The 24,473-nt window shown below is 41.0% G+C and overlaps 2 protein-coding genes across 2 annotated transcripts in view; one reads left to right on the top strand and one right to left on the bottom strand.

Moving 5' to 3' along the window:
* tbcd (tubulin folding cofactor D) overlaps positions 1-24,473 on the bottom strand; it is a 30,585-nt gene that overhangs the window by 4,405 nt on the left and 1,707 nt on the right. Inside the window, exons 7-32 of the mRNA XM_061027405.1 lie at positions 21,728-21,860; positions 20,899-20,944; positions 19,998-20,130; positions 19,277-19,419; positions 19,136-19,196; positions 18,016-18,090; positions 17,744-17,838; positions 12,709-12,865; positions 9,433-9,490; positions 9,312-9,341; positions 8,425-8,510; positions 7,381-7,461; positions 7,222-7,295; positions 6,961-7,078; positions 5,843-5,903; positions 5,725-5,747; positions 5,609-5,640; positions 5,409-5,471; positions 5,221-5,297; positions 4,955-5,036; positions 4,718-4,836; positions 4,508-4,599; positions 4,107-4,247; positions 3,301-3,384; positions 1,421-1,579; positions 1,120-1,258 (exon numbers count right to left, since the gene is read on the bottom strand). Of these exons, the coding sequence (XP_060883388.1) occupies positions 1,120-1,258; positions 1,421-1,579; positions 3,301-3,384; positions 4,107-4,247; positions 4,508-4,599; positions 4,718-4,836; positions 4,955-5,036; positions 5,221-5,297; positions 5,409-5,471; positions 5,609-5,640; positions 5,725-5,747; positions 5,843-5,903; positions 6,961-7,078; positions 7,222-7,295; positions 7,381-7,461; positions 8,425-8,510; positions 9,312-9,341; positions 9,433-9,490; positions 12,709-12,865; positions 17,744-17,838; positions 18,016-18,090; positions 19,136-19,196; positions 19,277-19,419; positions 19,998-20,130; positions 20,899-20,944; positions 21,728-21,860 (2,362 nt within the window). The remainder of the gene's footprint in view (positions 1-1,119; positions 1,259-1,420; positions 1,580-3,300; positions 3,385-4,106; positions 4,248-4,507; positions 4,600-4,717; positions 4,837-4,954; positions 5,037-5,220; positions 5,298-5,408; positions 5,472-5,608; positions 5,641-5,724; positions 5,748-5,842; positions 5,904-6,960; positions 7,079-7,221; positions 7,296-7,380; positions 7,462-8,424; positions 8,511-9,311; positions 9,342-9,432; positions 9,491-12,708; positions 12,866-17,743; positions 17,839-18,015; positions 18,091-19,135; positions 19,197-19,276; positions 19,420-19,997; positions 20,131-20,898; positions 20,945-21,727; positions 21,861-24,473) is intronic.
* On the top strand, positions 13,677-17,692 carry znf750 (zinc finger protein 750). Its single transcript, XM_061027406.1, has 3 exons — positions 13,677-13,837; positions 15,313-16,604; positions 16,715-17,692. The coding sequence occupies exons 2-3, from the start codon at positions 15,334-15,336 to the stop codon at positions 17,289-17,291; spliced, it is 1,848 nt and encodes a 615-aa protein (XP_060883389.1). The 5' UTR covers positions 13,677-13,837; positions 15,313-15,333; the 3' UTR covers positions 17,292-17,692.

Here is a 24,473-nt window from a genome sequence, read left to right as displayed (position 1 = left end):
TCTGTACTATAAATCACTTTCATGAATTCTAGATTTTATGGCGGCAGTAAAAAGTTGGAACATGTATAAAAAATGTATTCTATTTATAACTAAACTTCATACATACCACAATCCATCATCCTTTTTTTCCCCCATGTTCATCATTTACGTAAAGATTGTGTTTACAGCATTATTATGTAAACCCATTTTTACGCTCCTATGAAACTACCATGGGGGAAAGAGTAAATGGTAAATATTATTGAGCATGTATAGCGCTTTTCTACTCTTCTGACTACTCAAAGCTCTTTTACACCACATGTCACACCTACACATTCACACACTGATGGCAGAGGTTGTTATGTAGTGAGACCAACAGAAGTATCTTATCCCATTTAAAGGCATTCATACGCCGCAGACGAAGCAGCGGGAGCAATTCAGGGTTAAGTGTCTGGCCCAAGGACACATCGGACATGCTGCTGAAGGAGCTGGGGATTTGTAATTTTCTGCTTGGATTTTTTTTGTAATGTTTACCTTTAATCCCTGCACAGGCACCTACAAAGGTGGATATGGATTTTGCTTCATATATATATCATGGGTTTGGGACTTTGTCTCGCTGTCAGTCTGCTCTAAAACGCTTTATTTTTTGTTTATACACTAAACTCGTTAAATCCTCAATCCAATATGATGCACGTTGTTCCAGTCTCATCAGAGCTGTATTTGCTTTACTTTTAATACGTCCCATATGGGTAGTTTCTTTCATGCAGGGTTCATCCACTTCCTGCATCATACTGTATAAACCTACAGTATAAACCTACTTTGCTTCTATGTGCAAGCCTATTTTGAGCACAAGCAGAACCAATCTGAGTGCACTACACATTTTGAAAGGAAAGTTAAGTAAGTCATGCTCTTAACCATAATACCATGCTTTTGAATATATATATTTTTTTTTTTAAACACGGTCGATAAGACTGATATCTGTTGGCTGGTAAAGCATGAAGCATGAATCCTACACATCAGGACGTTAACTTACACTTGTGCATGTATGCCAGTAACTGCATTTTTCCCATCTTCGCATCAGTTTTGCTTATTTCTCAAAACCTCTCTCATATCTGTAAAAAATATATTTCTAATTTGACCTACTGTGGACTCTGTGAGCCCTCCTACTGACACAGTGAGGCCCAGCAGGATGTGGTGCTGATACTGAGGCAGACTCAGCAGCTGGGTGATATACTTGTAAGCTTGGGATGGAACATTCCAGTTCAGACTGGTTAGGGTCTCACTGAAAAAAAAAAGGTAAACGGATATCATCATATATAAAAAGTGCAGTCACATACAATCCCTCAACATGAAACTCTCATATTTAACTGATTAAAATCCCTGTAGCTGTCAGAGCCTGTTAGGCTGCTGGATGAGCTGCAAATTAAGAGCAGGGGTTACTCACGCAGGAAAAATGCTCAGCAGCTCCTCTTTGTGGGGGATGTGTGGTACTGCAGGGTCTGTGCTGTGGAGGAGGCGAAGGAGAATGTTTCCAGCATGAGCTCTGTAGCGATCAATCTTCTCTGCAGCCTGCTGGGCCAGGCAGCACATTGTACACTTCACCCTTACAGACAGAAGTACAAAAACAATCAGAAGACAGACTCAGGAGGCCAAGCAGATTGTCATTAAACTTCACAAAGGCACCTGCAAAACACGTCTTATACTAACTACCGTACTCCGCCTCTTAGAAATGGTTCACATCTCCGTGGCCAGGTTGTTGTAGCAGAAGGCTAATCAATTGAATCCAGACATCTAAAGTTTGTAAGGCTGAGCCCTGCCTGTTCTTTAAGGTAAAATGTGTTTTGGAGGTGATCCTTGAACTTGGAGTATACGTGTGAAAAAGGGGTGCTTGTGGGCAGGGAGACAGATGGAGACAACAGGGTGTGTCTTATTGGGAGTGGGAAAAAAGTCAGAAGAAGTTGATTTATCTTCCAGAAAATAATAATTTTAAGAAAGCTGTTTATTAAAGTGAAGTTAGCCACCTAGCTGGCATTTGTTTCACCATCGGCCAGTATGATGAAAGGCAGTGAACCAACAAAGAGGCTTGACACCTTCTATGGTCACCTGCTGGTGACATGAGACTCAGGCCTGAGTTTTTCTACCTGTTAGGGCGCGGTCACACTGGTCATCTGTACCGTGCTGTACCCAAGCACGACACACTACACAGGACTAACCGTGCCTGAAAGCACGATTACCTCTTGTACATAACGTCGTAATACAACACATGCACGCTTTATGTTATTATGAAGCGTGCTCAGTTTACAAACAGGCGGACGAGAGAGAGAGAGAGAGAGAGAGAGAGAGAGAGAGAGAGAGAGAGAGAGAGAGAGAGAGAGAGAGAGAGAGAGAGAGAGAGAGAGAGAGAAAGAGACGTGCAGTCGAGTCCGGGTCTGCACATCAGAGAAAAACACAGAACATGACAGCTACTTTACTGACTTTACAGCTTATTTTAAGCCATTTTAATCAGACACAGCAATAAATAAATTCAAAAATAAAATAGATGCGCGGCCGAGTCCGCCCGCACATCGGAGAACAACACAGAGAACATGACAGCTACTTTGTGTCTTGTATTGAGTCATGTTAGTCAGATACAGCCATGAAACTCTGGATTTCTCCATAATGAAGGCTGTCAGCGTTGTGCTTGTGCTCGTGCATGAAGTGTACCGTGCCGAAGCACACCTCTCTGAAGTGTGCCAAAGCCAAGGAAGTGTACCGTGCCTGAGCACGATACGGAGCGGTCACACTGGTCAAACGAACTGGACTTTAGCGTTGAAGCGTGCTTGGGCACGGTACGGATGGCCAGTGTGACCGTGCCCTTAGGCAAAGAAAAGAAATCCAGGAGTGGTGTTAATCATGTTTTTTTGGTGTTTTCACACGAGCACAAAACTCCAGAAAGCTTCTGAAATTATTTTTCATGTTTTTCCGTATCAAGTCTGAGTGAGCCAATGATAGAACACAGCAGGAAATATTCAGGAAAATTCATGGTGGGGGTGTTCCTGCAACCAATGTGTGACCAGAGTGATCACCATGCATGTAATGAAACTCTTTTATTATGTGTTTTGCTTGCTAGTTTGTTCCTTTTTTGGGACAAATTAATATTTCAGCATTGTTATAAAGGCAAAAGTTGTCCTCATAGCGTCAGACTCTACCGCTTTGTCCCCCATTTCCGTGTCTTTCTTTCCACGTCATGTCCTGCCCAAGCAACTTGCAAGCAAAGATTTCAGGGACCGCCTGTCAGAATTTTCAGGAATGCATGTGTGACATTGGCCTTAGTTTGCGACTCACAGGTCAGGTAAAAGGATCTCTGGAGCACTGCCAGCCACCAGCAAAGTCACCTCCATCAGGCTGGTCATTGCTGCCTCTCTCACCCTGGGGACACGACAGAAAGAGTTCACACATTATTCCTAAATGACATAAATCTGCCTCACAGACTTTGTGCTGGGTTCAGCAGCAGCACTTCATGAAGCAATCTTTTGAAACATACTTGATAAATGAGGAGCAGGAACAAGCACAGACATGAGCTGTCACATGGACATATATCAAGTGATCGAGATTGAGTGTCACTTGATTTGTCAGTGTTATATTCAAATTACCATCATTGCTGAGAGGCACAATTTGTTTGTGTGAAATGTTAATCAGGTTTTTTTTCACAAGTCAAACCAAGACACAGGTGCACATGCCTCAAGTTAAGCTGTGTATTACTGGCCTATTGGCAAACATTTAAGTCATACATGAGAGATATAAAAGAGACAATTGTCACCCTTGAGAAAAGGAAGTGGTGCAAAAAAAGATAAAATGACAACCGGATGTAAAAACAATACAAAACCAGATTCAAGAGAAAGACTGAGTTAATGCAAAAGATTCCATGACTGTAAGAAAGAAGCAGCACATTCCGTGTCGTGAGGCCAAGTGACAAGCCAGGTGACATTCCTGATGGTAAGCATGGCCTTGGGCTACGAGTGACAGGAGCAAACAGGGACAGACAAACACCAAGAGGCTCCAGGCAATGGGGCATTCCTACTCCCCGAGGCAAAATAAAAGAGTACGTTTGTTATTTTTGAGTGTTTGTGTATTTATTTGAGTTAACTCACCAAGCCCCTACGTCCCCTCTGCTATCGGCCGTGTAGTCATTCATGCTGCCGTGCAGAGTGCCATAGACCTCTGCGACATTCTCAGAGCAAAGGAAAGAATCTGGGGAGCTGTGAGCGCCAACACCCACCTTGGCACACACTCTGACAGAGGAGGAAAAAGAAAGATGTATAACAACATTCACAAAGGGGAACCAGAAGAGATCCAGGACACACAAAAAAAGTTGTATGAAAGAATGGCTGGATATGTCATTCAGGTCCTGCAGGTATAGTCAGCTGACTGTTTAATTTAGCATTACTGCCTGCACAACAACGCTTAGCTAGCAGACACAACGGAATTTTACGACATGGGTCAAAATCCAAGGAACTAAATAAAACAAAAATAAATATAAAGGGATACTCACTGAGAAATGGCTTTAACTGCATCCCTCCTTGCCTCAGTGAACTCTCCCTTCTTCTGGCTGACGGCGCACATCTGCTGAAGGCCTTCAAGGATCTATCACAGCAACACACACCACACACACACACACACAAAATAAAAAACACTTTATACATATATACTGAGGTAGGGAGATGTACAATGGCAAGAAAATGTGCACGGCCTCCAAACACACCTGCTTCAGTTTACCATGGATCATAAATCTTGGCAGACAGCCGAGAGCGAGGGCAGATCCACAACGCGTGAGCATCTGAGGACTCTTCAGCCCTTCAATGTACTGAGATACCAGGACATCTACACAGGTGCAAAAACAACCACAAACACAAAGTCACACTCTGCTGATGAGGTGATGTTCAAATTCAGACATACAATAAAATACAATGTTTAGGGGAGGGGATAAAAATCAGCTCACCCTGCATTTGTGTGTCAGCCTTTCCTGGTTCGGCCTGGTAGTGCTCCTCACACAAGGCAGACAAGGCCTGTACTGCTGCAGTCTGCAGACGACAAAAGGATAAAGATCTTTAAACCAGATAAATAAACAGTTTGTATAAACAACTCGTGGAAGTCTTTAATTCCACAGTTTTCCAAGGCAACGCATTCATAATGTGAACTGTTTTTATTTCTGAATGGATGTCTGTAGAGTTTAATAAGCAGGTAAAAAAACGGAATTGAGGTTACCATAATGCTATCCTTTGCGCCACTAGAAATAAAATGAAGAGTCTTTATGGTGTCATCGATGAGAGACTGCCAGCCAGCTGAAACAAAGTGTCACAACATTAGATGTATTAGCTTACTATTAGCATGGACATTAAACGAACAACAAACATGAAACAGATGAGAGCAACAGTTTTAAAGAAATGACTTACCGATCACAGGCTCGTTCTTGAAAGGCATTTTGGACAGGGACAGCTTTTCTATGAGACTGAACACTGTGGGAAAAGATCAGACTGATGACATCTACTGAATAACCAGGACATTAAACTGGTTTTAAAGACATCCATGGGTTTTGGAATCGCTTGTTAAAAACAATGCAAAACAACATTTTCTCGTTTGATTTTCAACTTACTTGCTGGCCTCATTAGCTCTCCACCAAAACCCCTAAAATAAAAACACAAGTTTGTTGAGAAAGCAAAAACGATGTTGGAAATTTTGAATCACACTGATACTGAAATGTCTTCTTACCTGTACTGTTTCCTGTCATGCAGCTGAAAGTAATAAACAATTGAAACCTGAGCAATACAGGACATCATGACCACAAATTACTGTAATATTTAGTGTCGACTCCTTTATGAACACTTACCGACTGATGAACATTTTTCAATGCATCAACACATTCAGGAGAAATCATGTCAACCACAATCCTGTAGGAAGAAACCAGAGAGAGCTCACATGAGACTTATTTGTGCAACAATTCTATCAAAAAGGCTAAATCTTTAAAGGTCACATCTTCTCCTCCTTTTCAACAAGTTTAAATAAGTCTCAGAGCTCCCCAAAACATGTGTGTGAAGTTTCTTGTTCTGAATCCACTCTGATCCTGTATTTCAGCCCTGCTCAGAAAAGGCTGTTTCTGTGTCTGTAGCTTTAAATGCAAATGAGCTGTGTCTGACCACGCCCCTCTCTGGAAGGGAATGTGGCTCAGGCTTTCTCGCTACATGCCCTATTGTTGACGGTGAGAAGGCAAACTCAGAGGGCAGAACAAACACCTAGCTGTGGGAGTGCCACCCACCTGGGGGAGGGGTTACTGCCCTTTGTGATGTCATGAAGGGAAAATCTCCAAACAGCCTGTTTGAGCACACATTTTCTGAAAAGTGGAGCAGACAAAAGACTCAGAGGGTGTGATTTTCTCATAATTGGGGGGTTTGTGACAGACTAGGGACACATATTAGTGTTAGAAAAACATGGTTAAGTGTATTTTGTATAATATGTGACCTTTAACTGATATACTGTGCTCATTAGTTGAGTTACACACAAGGTTTTAAGAGCTTCTGTACACTGAGTACACACATGTTGGCTGATCATGAATGAAAATAGACCATTTCTAAGTGTGCTGTCCAACAAATCTGCATTGTTACAAATATGTAAAGGTAAAAAGAAGGCATCTTTCCTTAATAAATTACTTAATGTAAGAGTATATAACATAATCAGTTCGTATCAAGTGTGGACCACAGTCTGTGCAGCTGTGTGATAGGTGTAGCAGACAGTGCAGCAAATATTGTAAATACTGGAGTTGGAGCAGTTCTCTGTAGAAATAAGTCTTCTTATTGGCCCTTGTCAGAAAACACATGTGGATACAAACATATCTGTAACAGCTGATTGGTCAAGCTTTGCTTCACTGTATACGACCAATGATCCGTTTGTATTGTAGGGCATTTTCAACTTAACCCAAAAACCATACTGACTGTGTACTTAAGAGTCTACCTGTTGGTCTGAAGGCCTAGCTTGTACAGAGCGTGCACGATCTCTGCACATGCCAGGATGGCTCCATGCCGACCAAGGAGGTCAATGCCCACTGCCATGGGCAACAGCTGCGGCAACACTGAAGTTGACAAAGAGGAAAATGCACGGTACATCAAGTCATGAACAATAATTACAGGTTTTCATCCTTCTCTTTTAAAGCATTTTGCATGAGCACTGTACTTTCTTCGTTGCCTGAGGAACAGGTATGGTGACATTGTTTACCTGTTGTCGCCATGTATTCAGGTGCTTGAGGCGTCAGGTTGTGGAGTGCTTTAGCGGAGAGCTCTCGAATAGCGCTGCAAAAAGAAAACATACAAAGAATAACAATTACACCCTTTGTTTTAGTAACATTTATAAGAGCAGAGCTATACAAGTACTTACGAGTCCCAGTGGTTAATCTTCATGGCTATCAGATGATCTATCATGGCCTTGGTGTACTCTGGAAAACTGGCTACATAGACACTTTGGGGAACAAAAAAAAGAAAGTTTTGCTGCTGACAGAAAATCATTGGACATGAATATGCTATGTAACCAATGAAAAAGTGGGGGTCACCTAATATCATGTTATAAACCATTATACCTTCTTCCTTGTTTGGTGCCTTTCTACAGGCAGACACACCCTGAGGCTAGAATCTTTTTTTTCGTTTTAACTGCTACAGTGTTTGATTAGCAGGTGGTGACAACATTATGCCATAGGTGACATCTCCCGAAAGTCTTCGAGGTAGTTTTGATGAACACATGACTTGATGTGTGAACACAGTTTTTAAGAAGTTGATTTATCTTACCGAACAACATTAAGTTTACAAACTACCCATGTTTATGTTATTGGTTTGTTTACTTTACACAGACATTCACATTAACACTAGTGCATGGGAAGAAGCAATGCAACAGAGGGCATGTATAACTCTAGACGAGGCTGATTTGCAACCCCTGTTCCAGCCATCTGTTCAGGTTAAAACAGGTGAAACATTCAGGTTACACAAGTTATTGCAACAAACTGGCTGTATGACACCGACTGCACCTTTTCTAGATGGTGTTAGTGAGCTTACAGGTTTATATTCTGGGTGTAATATAAACACTTTTTTATGGATAATAAACAGGTTTTTATTGTTTGTAAAAAGCAGAGAAATTAATCGATTGATAAACAGTCTGCATGCTAAACCCGTTTGAGGTGAGGTTATTTTTCTTATTGAGTAATTATTTGCAAGTCACGTTGGCAATGAGACAAATCCCTGATGAACACAAGTGACACTAGAACAAAAGTTTGACAATCTGAACTGTCACTTCTGCAAACCCATAGCATCTTTTTAAGGCTGCTAGAACAAGTTATGGCCCAAAGCAAAGTACAGCCTTTTAACACAAGTATTCTGTGAGTGAAGATAAATGAGAAGAAAAAGCAGATGTGTAGAATTAATTGTTTCTTACCTGATGCTCAGATAGCACTTGTTGAGATTCCCCACAGCATAGTAGTCGGCTTCAGTTAAGATGTCAATCCCATGAGGAAATGTCCCCTATTGAGACAGAAGTAAGAAACCATCAGCTGAGACATGTTGAGTGCATTTACTAAAAGCATTTACACTAGGCAATATGTACTATGTCCAAGCACGCTTCACCCCTGAAGTCCAGTTCATTTGACTAGTGTGAGTGCTCTATGCCTTGGCCCTGGCATGGTTGGAAGAGCTGTGCTGTGGCACGGTACAGCTGCTCATTCACGAGAACGAGCACGGGTACGAAACGTGGATTGCCTTTCATTCTTGAGAAATACCGGAGTGTTACGGCTGTATCTGACTAAACTGACTCAAAATAAGCCACAAAGTCAGTAAAGTTGCTGTCTTCTTCTCTGTGTTGTTCTCTGATTTGCGGACGGGGACTCGACCCTGTGTCCCTGAGTCCGCCTGTCTTGTAAACTATGAATGTTTAATGATCAGGTAAAGCCATGCATGTGTTGTATTACTACATTATGTACAAGAGGTAACCATGGGGGGGGGGGGGGGGGGGGGGTTCTGGGCCTAGTTAGAGTGCGCCCTAAGAAACATTGTCATGTTGTTTGTCACTGAGTGGACAGTTCTCAAATAAGACACATGTTATTTATACTAAATTCAAATTTCATTACATAATATTAAAAGGCAATAAAAGACATTTCTAATAATAGATCTATCTCCTTGTTGGTTGCTTGTAGCTGTACTGGGAGAATTTAGATTTTTATTAAGGCAAGTTTGAGCAAGGCCGGGATCTTTGGCAGCAAATACATTTCAAATCACAGTAATTCTGTTAGTCATTAAAGACAGGCAGTCAATAGTGCGGTCACAAACCTGTCTTCCAACATTCTCCTGGAAGGCAGCCTGGGACAAAGAGAGACATAAAAATGAACATCTGTCATGAAGCAGCACATCTCTACATCAGACATCGCAGGATGTGGACTGGAGAACTTACAGAGGCAGCTCTCCGGCAGTTGACATTTCGGTCAAACACATTTGCGATCAGCAAAGCGCTGTGGAGAGAAACATAATGACAGATTAGTAGGGATTAAATGATCTGATCAAAGATGCAGTAAAAGTTAATTGTTTTCAGTGAAAGAAAGCTTATAAAAATGATGTTGTTAGACAAATGTGATGTCATGAAAAGAAAAGAGATATAAGCATTAATGGGTTCCCCCACTAGGCTTTTTTTAGGTTTAAAATTAGCTTTTTTCTGATCATTATTTAAATATTTACTGATAGATACTTTATTGATCCCTAGGGAAATTCAAAGCATCCAGTAGCAGGTTACAAAGACGTACATGACATGAAACATTTGTTACAAATTAACCACAAAACTGAAAAAATCTGTAATTAGACCTGAATATAAAAATAAAAAAAGTGTTGATCTTCTGAAGTTGTGTGGTTTATATGTACAGCAATGTTTCAAAAGAAGGTAGTGCAAAACTATCAAGAAACAGACATTAAATAACAGTCAGTGCAAACATTAAAGGTGCGATTTAAATAATTGTGAGGTTAGCATTAAAGTGTCCAACTAGAGGCTGACTCTTGGGACAGCTGTGCAGATGGGAAATGGAAAAAGGAAGATTTAGTCCAAGAGTCACTGAGTGCTCTCTCCCTGTCATAACCGTGAGGTGTTGTACAGACGTATGGCCAGGTATCGGTTAGTATTAAGATACAACACAATTTTAATCTGTTGTTTACACAAAGGCCCAACTGGGGACACAAGTTGGAAATTAGCAATAGCTATATACTCTTTATGCAGCACATCAGTGTCATGCTTTGTATTGAAATTATGTTAAATTGCATTGTCCCTATTAAATAAATAAATAAATTCAAAAAATTCAAATTCAATGTGCAACACAATGTATCTATACGTTATGAGTAATTACTCCAGTTAAAGTAAAGTCAATGTCTACATTGTATCATCATAAGATAATTGGTTTGCGGTGCATGGCTTCCAGGAACAGTACATAAAAGCAGCCACAAAATGATTAATCATGACTCCCCATTTAATACTGAAAGATGTGTCTGATCGAACAAACATCAAAATCAAACATCAAAATCCAGGTCTACAGCATAACTAACTGTAACAGTTTGGCTTTACTAACTGCCCTTGCCCTAAAGGCTTGGAAACAAAAACAATCCTGGTTGCACTCTGGATAATGCCCCAGAGGAGATTCTGAATGATCTCTGTGGCTGCTACATTTAATAAGTATACAGTGTGACTGTAACTTGTGTGTGTATGAGAGTGCCCCCAAGTCACTAAGTCCCACACTAAGAAAAATGAGTTTTCTGTAAATGTCATCAGGCTGTGATGAATAGAACAGGAACCAGCTTGTCTGAGCATTGCTGCCAAACGGCGACCGAAACCTACTGCAACAGGCGAAACCTGGCAATCCTGTAGGCTAGGGGAAGGGAGGGTGTTGTCGCGACTGATGATAACGGTAGTCGCAAGGGAACAAACTGACACTGCAGAGCTGGTCTGCACAGTCAGAGGACGCAGGTCCATACACGCCAACCGAGAGAAAAGAGATCTAGGAGGCGGCAAACCGTTACTATTGACTGAACGCACGTCATTGGCTGGTATTGCATCCTAGTTTCTCTACACTAGCTTCTGATTTCATGTCTAAAAATGTTACTCATGACTTTTTAAAGCTGGCTACTGAGAATGAAAAACGGCTTATTAGTCATTTTTACAAGCAAGCCTCGCGTTCAATAAAGACCATTTATGTACGGTGTCTACAGGTGAAAAAAAAAATCAGAATAGGCCAGTCAAATGGATTACAAACCATTTATAGACACAGAACTAAAGAAAATGTGTCATATTGAGGGGGCGTGATTCTGATAAATCATGTGCTCCTTCACAATAACCTGATAGCAATTTAACATTTAGTCTCACGATTTTACATGCAAACAACTATTATTATGATGCCCTCTAAACCTGTGTTTTCATATTCAGTAGATCTTGAGAGAAACTTCACAGTGGTTATAATTCCAGTTAACTGTAAAAAAAATTCTGAATGTCCCAAAGCTGATTAAAAGAAACTGCACTTAGTTTGCATCAGGAGCAAATTAAATTACAATATTTGGATTCTTCTATGAAATTAAGATTTGAAGGCCCACAAGAAAAATTGTTAATTCTTTAGAAAAAAAGGGGCATTCACTGAGCTAATCGGTCGACAGCATGTCGTACTTGACAGCACCCAACAATTTTTGTCATAACTACCTTTGAAGTCAGAAAGCATGTAAATGGTAAATGGTAGATGGACTTGAGCTTGTTAAGCGCTTTTCTAGTGTTCTGACTACTCAAAGCGCTTTTACACCGCAGGTCACATCTACACATTCACACACTGATGGCAGAGGTTTCTATGTGAAGTGACCAATCCCATTCAAGCACAGTCACACATCGGACATGTTGTTGCAGGAGGTGGGGATCGAACCCCCACCTTTCAGGTTGAGAGACGACAGACTCTACCAACTGAGCCACACCCGCCCCTGTGATGATTGCCTTTTGATACGATTGTGTTTGACTGATGTATGTCTGATTGACTGAGTTAAAGACGACTGCAGCCTACTTCAAAATAAAGGGACAAAAACAGCACACACATATCTAGCTAGCTGATTATGTAGAGATATGCAAGATTGATGTGAGGCATTAAATATGTGCTTAGAGGCAAAACCGCCCAGTGTCTATGCAAATTAAGACGAGAACCAAATACACAACAGGCTGCAGCTCAAAGAAATCTTCTGATGCTCAAACTGTTTATTCTTATTGATTGCAGTCATTACATTTTTAAACACTTAGGGATTCTAATCACAGTATGTTGGTCATGTCATTGGCTTATTATGGGCTTAACCTCAGATATATACGTCAGTGACAGTGTGGATGTAAATAAAAAAAAGATGGTTATAGGCTGCAGTTCTCTCTGCTTTATATATTTGACATTATTTTTCCTTTTGATCAGGGAAATGCAGATTTATTTTGTAGTGGTGGCAAGTGTGGAAAATCAATGATGATATTTGATGGTATTAATGTTGTTAACATGTTCATGACAATATATTAACAGCAATCAGCAGCAAGACGAGTTGGATGAGACTTTAGTAGTATTACAGGGCAGGCATAACAGTAGCAAAACTGTTCCTATGTTACTGTTACAGTAAACTTATATTCTTGCTGTGAGTTATGAGTGAATGATTTATAGAAAAATAAAACGGGGCGGAAGGTTACCTGGAAATCTGGGTGACGAAAGGCTCGAGCTCTTTGGGTTCATAGGCCCGGGCGAAAGACCAGCACACGTAGCAAGCAGCATCACGCACATTGGCGCCAATGCTGCATGCTCCCCTCTTTTCTTCATAGGTCAGGGATTTGATGATCAGCGGCACGACTGAAAGCAAAAGAAAAAAATTGGATGACTAGATCAAGACGTAATATATGTAAAATGCTGCCCAACATGTAGTATCTAGTGTCTACTGTAGAGATTTTTTCAAGGATATTACTTCTAATTCTGATAACCTTAGCTTCAAAACTTGGTAAACAGCACAATAAGACAAAAGCAGAAAAGTGAAATTTAAGTTTTTGATAGTTGGTCCTCCTAAAAGAACTGATTTAAAGCATCAGAAAGAAAAATGTCCAGAACAAATAAAATAGAGCAAAATGACAGATTTAACAGATCTTACACAACAGAAAAAATGTGTGCATGCATCACAACAATGTGGCTGGAAATGATTTTCCAGTTTGAGTCCATCTCTTTCAACTCAAACTGAATGCATGGCATATCCGACCACCTCTTCTTTGTCCTCGTTATAATAATTGGTACTTGCCTTTGTTATCATAATAAGAAAGTAAAACTTTAATTTGGGAGGTAAGTGGTTTAGAGCGTTCTCACATTTCTTGAAGTTTTAAATCTGTAATACTCTACTCCTTGAACACTGCTCACATTAGAAAGGACATAAGTATGCAAATATCATGTCAACCTTGACGGCTTGTAAATAATTAAAGTTAAACTCAACATAAAGATGTTTAATCCACTTTAAAGAGGAAGTAGGAGTGAGAGCCCCCACCCCGCTTCATCATGTAAATCATCGCTTGAGGCCTGACTAATATCAGGTACATCAATGTTGCCTGAGGGCCCTGCTGTTTGGGCTGAAGCCCCACCCACATGTGAGACAACACCTCAGAGAAAGAAACTCACCATACAACTAACCAAATACAGCAGACAAATCCAACATCACTCACACTAACTAACACACTCTGAACTTTAAGCACATACTGGAGCGGACGTCCTGACCAGATAGTCACGCTGGCTGTGGACTGTGGGGCAGCTCAGGAGAGGACACTGTTGCTACGGCCAGAGCAGGTAAGGTTATTTTTATTATTATTATTTTATATATATATATATATATTTATCTTACCAAATAAGCTAAATTTAATTACTTTCATTAACTTTTTAAAGCACTTTGTCAACGCCTGTGTGTCGTGTTTTTGCTCGTTTGTTGGGTGGCTTTAGGGTAGGTATGACACATGCACCTGTTACCTATGGATTTGAACTATTCCCTTACCACAGTGATGCACAGAGAGTGCTAAATGAAAAGTCTTACAGTAAACCTTCTGGAAAATGCATATCCTTAGACAGCATTTCCTTTTGTTGGACTTTACAATTTGAATAATTTTACAGACTGGTTGATAATTTGTAGAAAGGCTGAGCTCATAGAGATCAAATTAATATTAATATTAAATATTAAGATGAAAACCTATTATTTGTGAAAATGAAAAACAGGGCTTTTGACTGGGTTATAAGTGTAGCGATCCAGAATTTAAAAAGGAGAATTGGAATGAAAGTTCGTCCTTAAAAAGGGAGTGGCTTTGCGTGCCACTACAGTTGCACAGAAACTTGAGTGACAACTTCTTGCGACAGCGCATGACAAGCAGGTTCCTCCGTGCAGCGCCCAGCAGCACTTAACTCACAGCTTTAGGTGATGTTTCATTTCAAAGGCAGAGCTGAAGAGTTTCAGATGCCACCCTGCTTTACTGAAATAGCTAGTTTGAACCATCACTGCTCATAATAAGCTGGAAACATTATTGGAAGATTTTTCAAAAAAGTACTTCTCATACTTGCGTATGTTCAGAGCGGGTGAGCTCATCAATAATCAAATGAAGATGACTGCTAGCTGAGCACATCCCGCAGGTGTAGTCATGGGAAGCAGGTGGCTGCTGGTTCCCACGCCGACAGCGCAGAGTTTAGTAAGGTTAGAGTGAGAGCAAGTCTCTGCATGCCCTCCAGGTCTGTGTTAGTAAGTGCCTAGTCTGCCCAGCACCTGCCTACCAGGTACCTCAACAGCTCTAACTTTTACAGGACAGATACGTGCAATGATATCAGAACACTAACCCAGATGAACGGGCAAGCTGTGCAGAGGCGTTTGGAGGTAGCTGCCAATCAACCTTAAAACTGCACTATGCAAACATGAGGGTTTTGCATACCGTCCACAGGTTTTCATCAGTAATTTGAAGTAACAGTTGGAGGAATACATTAGCCTGAGGGTGCGGCGTTTTGTGCAGCGAGAGATTTTTCTGCCTGTGCAGCTTAAGACACATGAAGCAGGAAAACTTTCCAATGCAAGCCACTCTCCAACTGAACCAGTCCAACAACTATTAGCCTAATACGTTGACAGTCAGCTCAGTGAGAGCTGATACAAAAGCTGTGATGATTCAACAGTGACTCTTACATTTGTCTCGTATGCTTTAATGGAAACTTCTCCAACAGCTTCAATTGTTGGAGAAGTGTAACTACTAGAAAATCTAAATCACCTAACAATGTGTTTATTTTTGATACAGAAAACGAGTGCTCCGTTCAAGATGGAAACTGCTCAGGAACGCAAACCAAAAAGGCCACACTACATTCCCCGGCCGCCAGGCAAGCCCTTCAAGTACCAGTGTTTCCAGTGTCCTTTCACCTGCAATGAGAAGTCCCATCTCTTCAACCACATGAAATACAACTTGTGTAAAAACTCCATCTCCCTGATGTCACAGAAATGCGGGCCGACAGCCCGACAGGCCAAGGCTGTGGCAAAAGAAGTCCCTTTAAAATCAAAGGATTGTCCAAGCCCCCCACCAGAAACTCTGAAAAACAGCCCTGAGAAAGGGGGAGCCGAGGAGAACAGAGCTGAGAGCAGAGACGACACTGAAGAAGTAGAAGAAGTAGATGTTGGGCGTGATAGTCCGTTCATTAAGGACAGCAGTCTGACAAAATCAAATACAGACACAGAGAGAGAGAACAACGAGAGCATTGAGGCCAAGTCTCTACCCCGCCCTTCTGCCTTCTATGCTGTCACACCCAAAAATGACAGCACAGAAGCCTTCAAGACACCTGTGCAGCAGTCAGAAGATTCACCAGCTTCTGTTCCCTCTTTCAACCACCCAGGCTTCTCATGGGGAAAAATTTCATCATCCCTCCCCTTGAAACCATTCCCTCCTCCGATTGTTCCAGAATACTCCCCTTATCTCCTGCCTGACCGGTCGCTGTACCCACCATACTACCTCTCAGGAAACCATAACGTCAGTGAGTCAAACTCATCTTCTTTACAACCACAGTTCCTGGATCCACAAAGGCCTGTAGTACCACAACCAATTGCTCCACCTCACCTCTTTCCCCCGTACCCATACAGATACTGCCACCCTCTTAGTGCAGGCCCCCCTCTACATTACACCCTGTACAGACCCCATGAGCTTTCTATGGCAATTACAGGACCCAGATATATACCTTTAGAGTTGTACGGCCCAACACTTGGGCCTAAAGATTATGAAATATACATGCATTCACATCCCAGCTACAACAGCCTCAACACATCCACACAAGAAGAGAACAACCATGTGCAAAGCGGAGACAAGGAAACCAGGCTAAGTCCTAAAGAGGGCTGTTCAGCCTTGGGGTCCCCTGACAGACCAAGTCATGCCCACATAATCCAGAGAGACGCAGATGGTCGCCACTACACCGACATAGGTATGTCACAGACAACCACCCAAATAGGACACACAGATAATGCTGTGCAACCCACTGAACCTGACGAGAGACGCGAGGAGTCTGCAGAAAGCTTGCTGCAGTTAAGAACCCTACATGTGAACGGAGGGTACGTAATTATTCAGAAATTGGTCATTTATTTCCTGTCTTTATTGAGCTGCTGTATGTTGTATTTGTAATTATGGTTCTTAATTATTTCTCTTTGCCTTTACTTTCTAGATCACCTGAGAGTCGCACGCGTCCCCCTATGTCAGTCTCTGAGCCTTGTCCACAGACAACATCAGAAAAGAATACTGAGGCCAGCAGAGAAGATCTGACACCTCTCAACCTCTCGATGAAAAATCAGGAGAGAGAAAACAGTTCATCTGACAGTAGACTGAGGTGCTCTGAAATCAAGGAATTAAAGTCAGCGGATATACCTCTGAACCTCAGCCTGCGTGTCTCTTGCAATAGCCCAGCACGTGGCTCTGCCTTGGGCACTTCAGAGGACCCTGAGCTGGGGTCAGACGCTGAGCAGGAAGAGGAACCATTTGACCAAAGGCAGACTGCAGCACTAGCGCTGTGTCAGCTAGCCATTGCAAGCTCTGCTGCCTCTTCATGTGACTTCAGCACTGCGGATGAGCTCTCAGAGGCTAAAAGGCCTGACTCTCCAAAGAAGACCAAACACACAACTAAGACTAAAGCAACTGGCATGAAAAGAGCAAGTAGTGGCCAGGCTGAAAGCAACTGCCATAAACCAAAAAAGAGAGCAAAAGCAGCAGGGCGTGCTCTGAGGAGGAGGCCTCGATGCTGCTAACAGCTGAACTCTGACTCTTTGTATATTTGGTAATAAGGACAGAATATTTCCAACCTTTATTGCTGCAAGCCTGAATGGGATTTAAATGAACTTAATGAACCTAAATCAAGCACTGAAAAATCTGTTTATTCTAGCAGTATAAATGTGACTGTAATATCTGCTGTAAAACACTGCGGCAAAACGGTTACACACTGACTTGTTGTGTGCAGGTAGTGTATGTTATGTATTGTTCTGACACTTGATTGGGCAAGGTAAAAGGCAACTTTTATTTGGGTTCTGAATATTTAAAGCTGGACAAAGCAAGTATGTAAAGAAAGCAAGTACATTTTTTACAACAGAAGATTGAACATAAGACTGTACTGTAAATGTATATATGATGAATAAATGTATTGCTAACAACTTCCAAGTGTCTTACGAGAACTGTTTCCCAATTAGTATTTGTTTACACGTACCATCTGTCAATCTGGAAGGCAGCAACAGGCCTCTTCTACCAAGTTCTGCCAGTGCAAGGCAGCCTCCGTGCCAAGCATTGTCGGTCTCCTGGAAGCTTTAAGATGAATTCACACACACACACACACACACACACACACACACACACACAACACAGGTCAAACATTAAAAATGTTAAGAGGGATACTCGGCTACTTGCAAAATTAAAACATATCCAAGAAATGATGACGAAAATGGTGTGACAAGAGGAGAGGGCCATTATGCCTGAGCCTACCAGAGGCAGTCCAGCACTGATCCAACCACCTCATCTGCCAGCTCCTGGGGAAGCCTCCCAGTCACCCTCCCAATGCTGAGAGGTCAAATAAAGCAAATGATTATTATAACACACAAAACCCTTCAGATGAGCCATTATATTTAGATTTCATTTTACAGACAAAACACAATAAAACACAACACAAATACTCCACAAAAGATAAAAATAAAAAACAAGACACGGACAAAACAAAAGACAAACACAAGAAGCCAATCTTAAGGGTAAATACAGCAAAGCTTCAGCCTCAAAATAGCATATGTCAAAGGACACAACACATGGATGTCACCAAGCAGAGACTACAAATAAAAAGTGGAAGAATTAAGATGTCTCCTGACTGGGCCCCAGATTTGTTCACATTTTTCACTAAACCCATGTCTATGGCTATGATGCAGTTTAAGATGTATTCCAGACACTAGTTCGCTAATCCATCTAGAAAAACAGGGAGCGCTGGTAGCCTTCCATTCCTTTACAATTATTCTCTTAGCCACTAACGTACCAAAAACAACAGTCTGCTGCACATTATGTGGCAATGTAAGAGAAGCTTCAGAGCAACCAAACAAGGCAATCAAGGCAATCAGGTTCCATCTTTAAATCATACATTTTACAGCACCAGCTAAAGACGTCCTGACAAAAAGGTTCAATCTTTGGGTATGACCTAAAAGTATGACCTAATGTCCTCTTTAGCACATGTAAATGTAGTTCATCTCTTCTTTAGACTAGGGGAATCTATGCATAGCTTTAAACTGAATCAGTTGCAACCTAGTATTAATTGAACTTTGGTGTATCCTTTATATACCCCCCCCTCCACACCAACTGAGGGAACTCTCCACCAAGATCAGCCTCCCAGGCAGTTTTGATTTGATCAGACAATACAGGATTTAAATTGGAAAACAATCAAACACATTTTGAGATGAAATGTTTAGATTCAGGCTGGGCTTTCAGTAAGTTAACTTCAGCTCTTTAAAATATGCAAAATGATAATCAATGCACAGGTCTGCATTTGTTTATATAAAATACAAGTTACACCAAGGCTGTGGTCAACAGTTTAGTTTTACTAGGTGACATATGAACACATTGTTACCCCTTTGCTGCAGACCAGCGCACGATCGTCTCCTTATCCTTCAGTCCCGCCAGAAGATACTCTGTAAGATAACATACAGATTGAATTTCCAAAGTAGAGGTATTGCAATAACAAACATTTTCATGAAGGCTGGAAACTGACCAATAACAGTCTCAACTTCCTCAGGAATGTCATAGTCCTCCTCCTGTTCTTGTGTCTCCACGTCCGGAGTAACAGCAGCAGTGACTGCATCGCTTTGGGACATAGAGAGATTCGCTGCGAGGGAGCGGCTGCCTCTCTGGTACCTGAAAAACATGCACACAAAAAAAAACTGTAAAAGGCATTCAGCTCTAGGCTCTCCTGTTGTGACAAGGCATTACTCACTATAAGACAGCTGTTGTTTTTTGGAAACACGCACTGATTTTTTTTTTCTATCAATGTGATATACAAATGGATTGTAGGAGAAAATCTACAGCCAACTATTCTTTAAATTGATCAATCATCACCATAGACTGTATATAACACACAGTACATGATCATAACCGCCATTTTTAAATCAATTACGTGTTCCAGGTTTAAAATGTGAAGGTGTACTGCTTTTCTTTGCCATTTATTAAAGTAAAGGAAAAGCCTTTAGGTCTTCCAATTTGAGGTGGGAAAAAGGGGCAACTTGAACAGTGTACTTGAGGCTCTGGAAAACAGTGATGTGCATTTCTTCTTGTTTTTTATTTTTTATTTTTTTTATTTTTAAGACCAAATGTACATAGTATTTATGGTAATAGACTATATCCTAATGAATGATGAAGATAACAGTTGCAACCTAACTTATTTTAAGACCCAGTATTTACAGCATTTTATATACTAAGATGCTCTGTTGCCTGACCTCCAAGCAGCTAAACGTGGCTTCAGAAAGGTGAGGCCAAGCCTCTGGATCATTTTGACACCCAGCTTCCTCAGCACGGCCTGACTGCTCTCCGATAGATGTTTCTTCTCCAGGCACTGCTGGATTGTAGGAGCTGGAAAATAAAAAAATAAACATCAGCATGCATATAGTCTGTTATGTATTATCTGTTAACAAGATTATACCATACATGGTTTTGTAGGTATCTGGCAAGAGGTAAAAGAAAGATTATTTCTGTTACCACAGGCATAAGCAACTGAACAAAGACTACGAATTATGCTACCAAAACTGTGTGATTTGACTTCCACTTGGAGATGAGAAAGCAAATTGTTGAGCAATCACTGTACGTAAATGTAAACGTCACATATTATGCATAATACACTTAACCATGTTATTTTGACCATTAATATGTGTCCCTAACTTGTCAACACCACCCAATTATCTTCTTTTGCCTGCTCCACTTTTCAGAAAATGTGTGCTCAAACAGGTCGTTTGAAGATTTTCCCTTCATGACATCACAAAGGGCAGTAACTCCTCCCCCAGGTGGGTGACACTCCCACAGCTAGGTCTTTGCTCTGCTCTTTGAGTCTGCCTTTCAACTGCTAACAATAGGGCATGGTGCAAGAAATCCCAAGCCACCCAAGCCCTTCTAGAGGGGCGTGGTCAGACACAGTTCATTTACATTTTTAAACTACAGACACAGAAACAGCCTGTTCTGAGCAGGGCTGAAATAGAGGGGTTTATAGGCATGATCAAATACAGGATCAGAGTGGATTTAGAACAAGAAACTTCAAAGAAATGGTTTGGCGAGCTCTGAGACTTATTTGAACTGATTGAAAATGAGGATAATGTGTGACCTTTAAGACAGAAAAAGGGAACCTACCATACTGGAGGAGGTCATCCCTTTTGCCATGTTTGAAAAGCTTCGCCTAGGGGACACAAATTAGAAAACAAATCAATACAAGATTCTCCTGTAACAACTGAGCAGGTGTAAAACATTTAAGAAATACTAACAGACAAACAAAAAAATAATTCTAACGATAAAAACAACACACATTAGTATCGCAGTACTTTAACATCAATCTAAACAAACACACAAACCCTAAAAAACCAACAAAAAATAAACCAAGAAAGGATGGGTCCTCGAGGCTTGTGGACTGAACAAAACAGAGGCAGTTTGGAGCGCCCTAAGCAACACGTTCACCTTTCAGAAATGAATTACTAAAAGACACTTTCTCAACATGTTATGCCAGTTCATATGCCACTGATATGAAAGTAATAAACTTGCCTGAGGGCTGCATTGCATTACCTTAGCCCACAGAAAGTGGTTTGAAAATGTGCTATGAGAACAGGTGTAATGCACAAGGCATCCAGTTGGAAAAGTGGAATTCCTTGAAACAAAGTACCCTTATAGTTGTTCTCATTTGCATGTACTCATTGAAGTACCGTTTCGCTTACAGCAGTGGATTAGACAGACATAAGTCACTTGAAGAAGCAGATCCCACACACACACACAGCAGGTGTATTACACACCTGCCAAAACCACGAGGCATTGTGTAAGACATACCAGTCATGTCAGCTCCTGTAAATTACCCTGTGCAGGTTTTTATACAACAGTGCACATTGATTACACTAACATTAAGCATACACAGACAGGCGTACACACAGCACCGCAGGCTTAAGTGTGATTGCTGTCTGAGAGAAGTGTTTACCAGAGACTGCAGAGCACCATCCAGCACCATGATGCCTTCCATTGACTGGTCATCGGTTTCAGATATGGTGGTGAGGCTCCAGTCCAAGAAGTCCCCAAGGCACTTTTGTTTCACATCGGGGCGTGTCATGAACCTGTGCAGTCATGTGCAGTAAAACAAGAAAGTTAGAAGCTTGAGCATAAACAAATACAGGCACCAGTTGAGACATCCAAAGAGAAACCTTGCCACCTATTGGCTGAAAAAAGAATTACAGTTAAAAACCTAACCTAGGTTGTACTTTTATCCTTTTCTTTATAGACAAAATTTAGAGAGTCATATGGTATTAATGTACACAACAAACTTGGTTATAAGCACGTATTCACTTGTAAAACATGTTGATTGGTTTTCATCAAAAGAAAGGCCTTTACAATTTATGGCCATTGTATACAACAAAATGTAAAAACAGAAGATTAAAATGAAGTTATCTCGGTTTCTACATAATTAAAAGCTTCACAAAAATAAGCTGTCAAGTATTACATTTCATCAAAAACGTTATGTATTGAAAACAGATTTATGAGATTTATAAGACACCTCTGAAGCAGTCCAGTGGAAATGTTCCTTTTGCCTCCCTAAATCAACCCCATACCTCACATGCATGTTTACACTGTTTATGCCTCTCCTTAAAAAGCAAACATCGTATTACAAAAATCAAGGACTTTAAATCAATCTGGAGAATATGACGACGATTATGTGCAGCTGAGCAAAGAGAGACTGAAAAGTAGACACATCAGTTATAGTTGAGTATGGTTCCTTACACTCATCACCACAGGATGGCGCCTGTAACACATACCCTGCATCAAATACACTGCCCCTTTGTGTGTTATACTTATGATCAAATCAGCGATCATTTTAAAGAGTTCCGGCTGAAACATGGCGGATCATTTGTTTTTGAAAATATTTATGTTGATTTAGACACAAAATGACTTGTGTGCTATGGTAACCTTGTCATTAAATATACTGTAAACACCGTATACAATGTTACCGACTTTGAATCGGGCGTTTGAAAACATGCATAGCTCAGCCAAAGCGTTCAGAAATACTCGAAATACCTATCGGTGCCATGTCGTATCAAACATCTCCTCCAGCAAAGTTGTCATTGTACTTTAATCAGCCGTGGCAGTTCATTTTCTCGCGTGTATAGGACAAACCGGGAGATACCGGGGATGTGGAGTCACCGCGAGTTAAAAACTCAAGATGTTGATTGCAAAATAACCAAAAAACAAATAAAAACTTGAGAACACATTTTTAATTTTCTCTCTCAATAAAGTGACTGTGGTATAATCAGAGGTATGCCCTTCGCGATGTCCCTATAATTATGAATTTACGAACTGCACAGAAGCTGTGAAAAACATGCACAGCTACATCTACTGGTCCTCGTCGGGCTTTATCCCGTACATTATTGTTTTCAAACATGACACAGAGCAATCCCTTCAGGTTGGATATAACCCTGTCATCACATTAGTTCTAACCATATCTTCACTGACCTTTCGTCCATATTCAGGTGGAAGCACAAGTTCAATATTTATATTGACCGTTAACGGCTCTGCGCTGTTAACGCAAACGACAACTGACAGTGGCATACAGCTCGGTATAAACTAGTGGTGTAAAGATTCACCGATATACATCGGAATCCGATTTAAATGTTACAGATGCGAGTACGTCGATATACGGAACCCTGGGTCGATCTAAATGTACCATCAACCGGTCAATAAATCGATTATTAAATTAAAAATCGGGTGACAGAAGCTGAGCCGCTGCATTTCTGCAGTGTCTCTCAGGCGATGTGAAATCTCTCTCGCGTTGACCTTTCACGCGAGATTGCGAGAATAACTCTTGAACCTTTCTCGCGAGACTACGAGAGTAAAGTTAGCGCGCAAGATGTTAACATAAACAAATCAGTGTCCACCGACGCTGACGATATTTTCAATGCGCCATCAAACTTGAAGTCCAGAGTGTGGAAGTCGTTTGGATTTTACAAGAAGGATGGGAAACTAGATAAAACTCTGGCTATTTGTAAGTTGTGCCGAGTTGCTATCAAGTATAGCGGCAGTACAACAAATCTGAACACTCACCTGGTGAGACGACACGGAGAACAATATGCGGGGGGGAGACGAACCCGTGGGAGCTAAAACAGCTAGCATAGCTAGCACATGCAACGAAAAGCAAGAAAGTGGCTCGGACATTCAACACTTTTTCCAGCCAAAAATCGTACCGAATCGCAACATCTGACATGATTAGTTTACTTCCTGAATCCTGTTACATTCAAGGAAACCACGGGAGCAAGTGGGGGCTTATAAAACCAGGCCAAACATACACAGAGATTAAGATGTATCCTTTCATCTTCAATTAAACAGATCTATAGTAGTGGAAGAAGTACTGTAGAGATGTTTTATTAATTATATATACTGTAGTAATTAACGTTATATGAAAGTACTCAATAACTACTACCAGAGTTCACACAGTCTGAGAAGGCTTTGTTATTTCGGCTATTACTGAAATCATTGACAACTGAGCTTTCAGAGGTACTTACTGTATCTGATCATTACAGTTCATGTGCTCTTCAGTGTCTATCAAAGATCTGGGTAAGTCCGGGTGTATCTCATGGTTAAAAAGGACACTATGTTTGCCAGTCCATTAGTCCATTGAAAGACATTTTCATTTGTGACAGGTATCATTTTTCCAAATGGAGAAAAAATAACTGATTATC

The sequence above is a fragment of the Labrus mixtus genome, chromosome 20 (genome assembly GCF_963584025.1).
Source record: "Labrus mixtus chromosome 20, fLabMix1.1, whole genome shotgun sequence".
Classification (NCBI taxonomy): Eukaryota; Metazoa; Chordata; class Actinopteri; order Labriformes; family Labridae; genus Labrus; species Labrus mixtus.
Note: the sequence above shows the minus strand (reverse complement) of the source record. Positions and strands in the feature narration are given on the sequence as shown.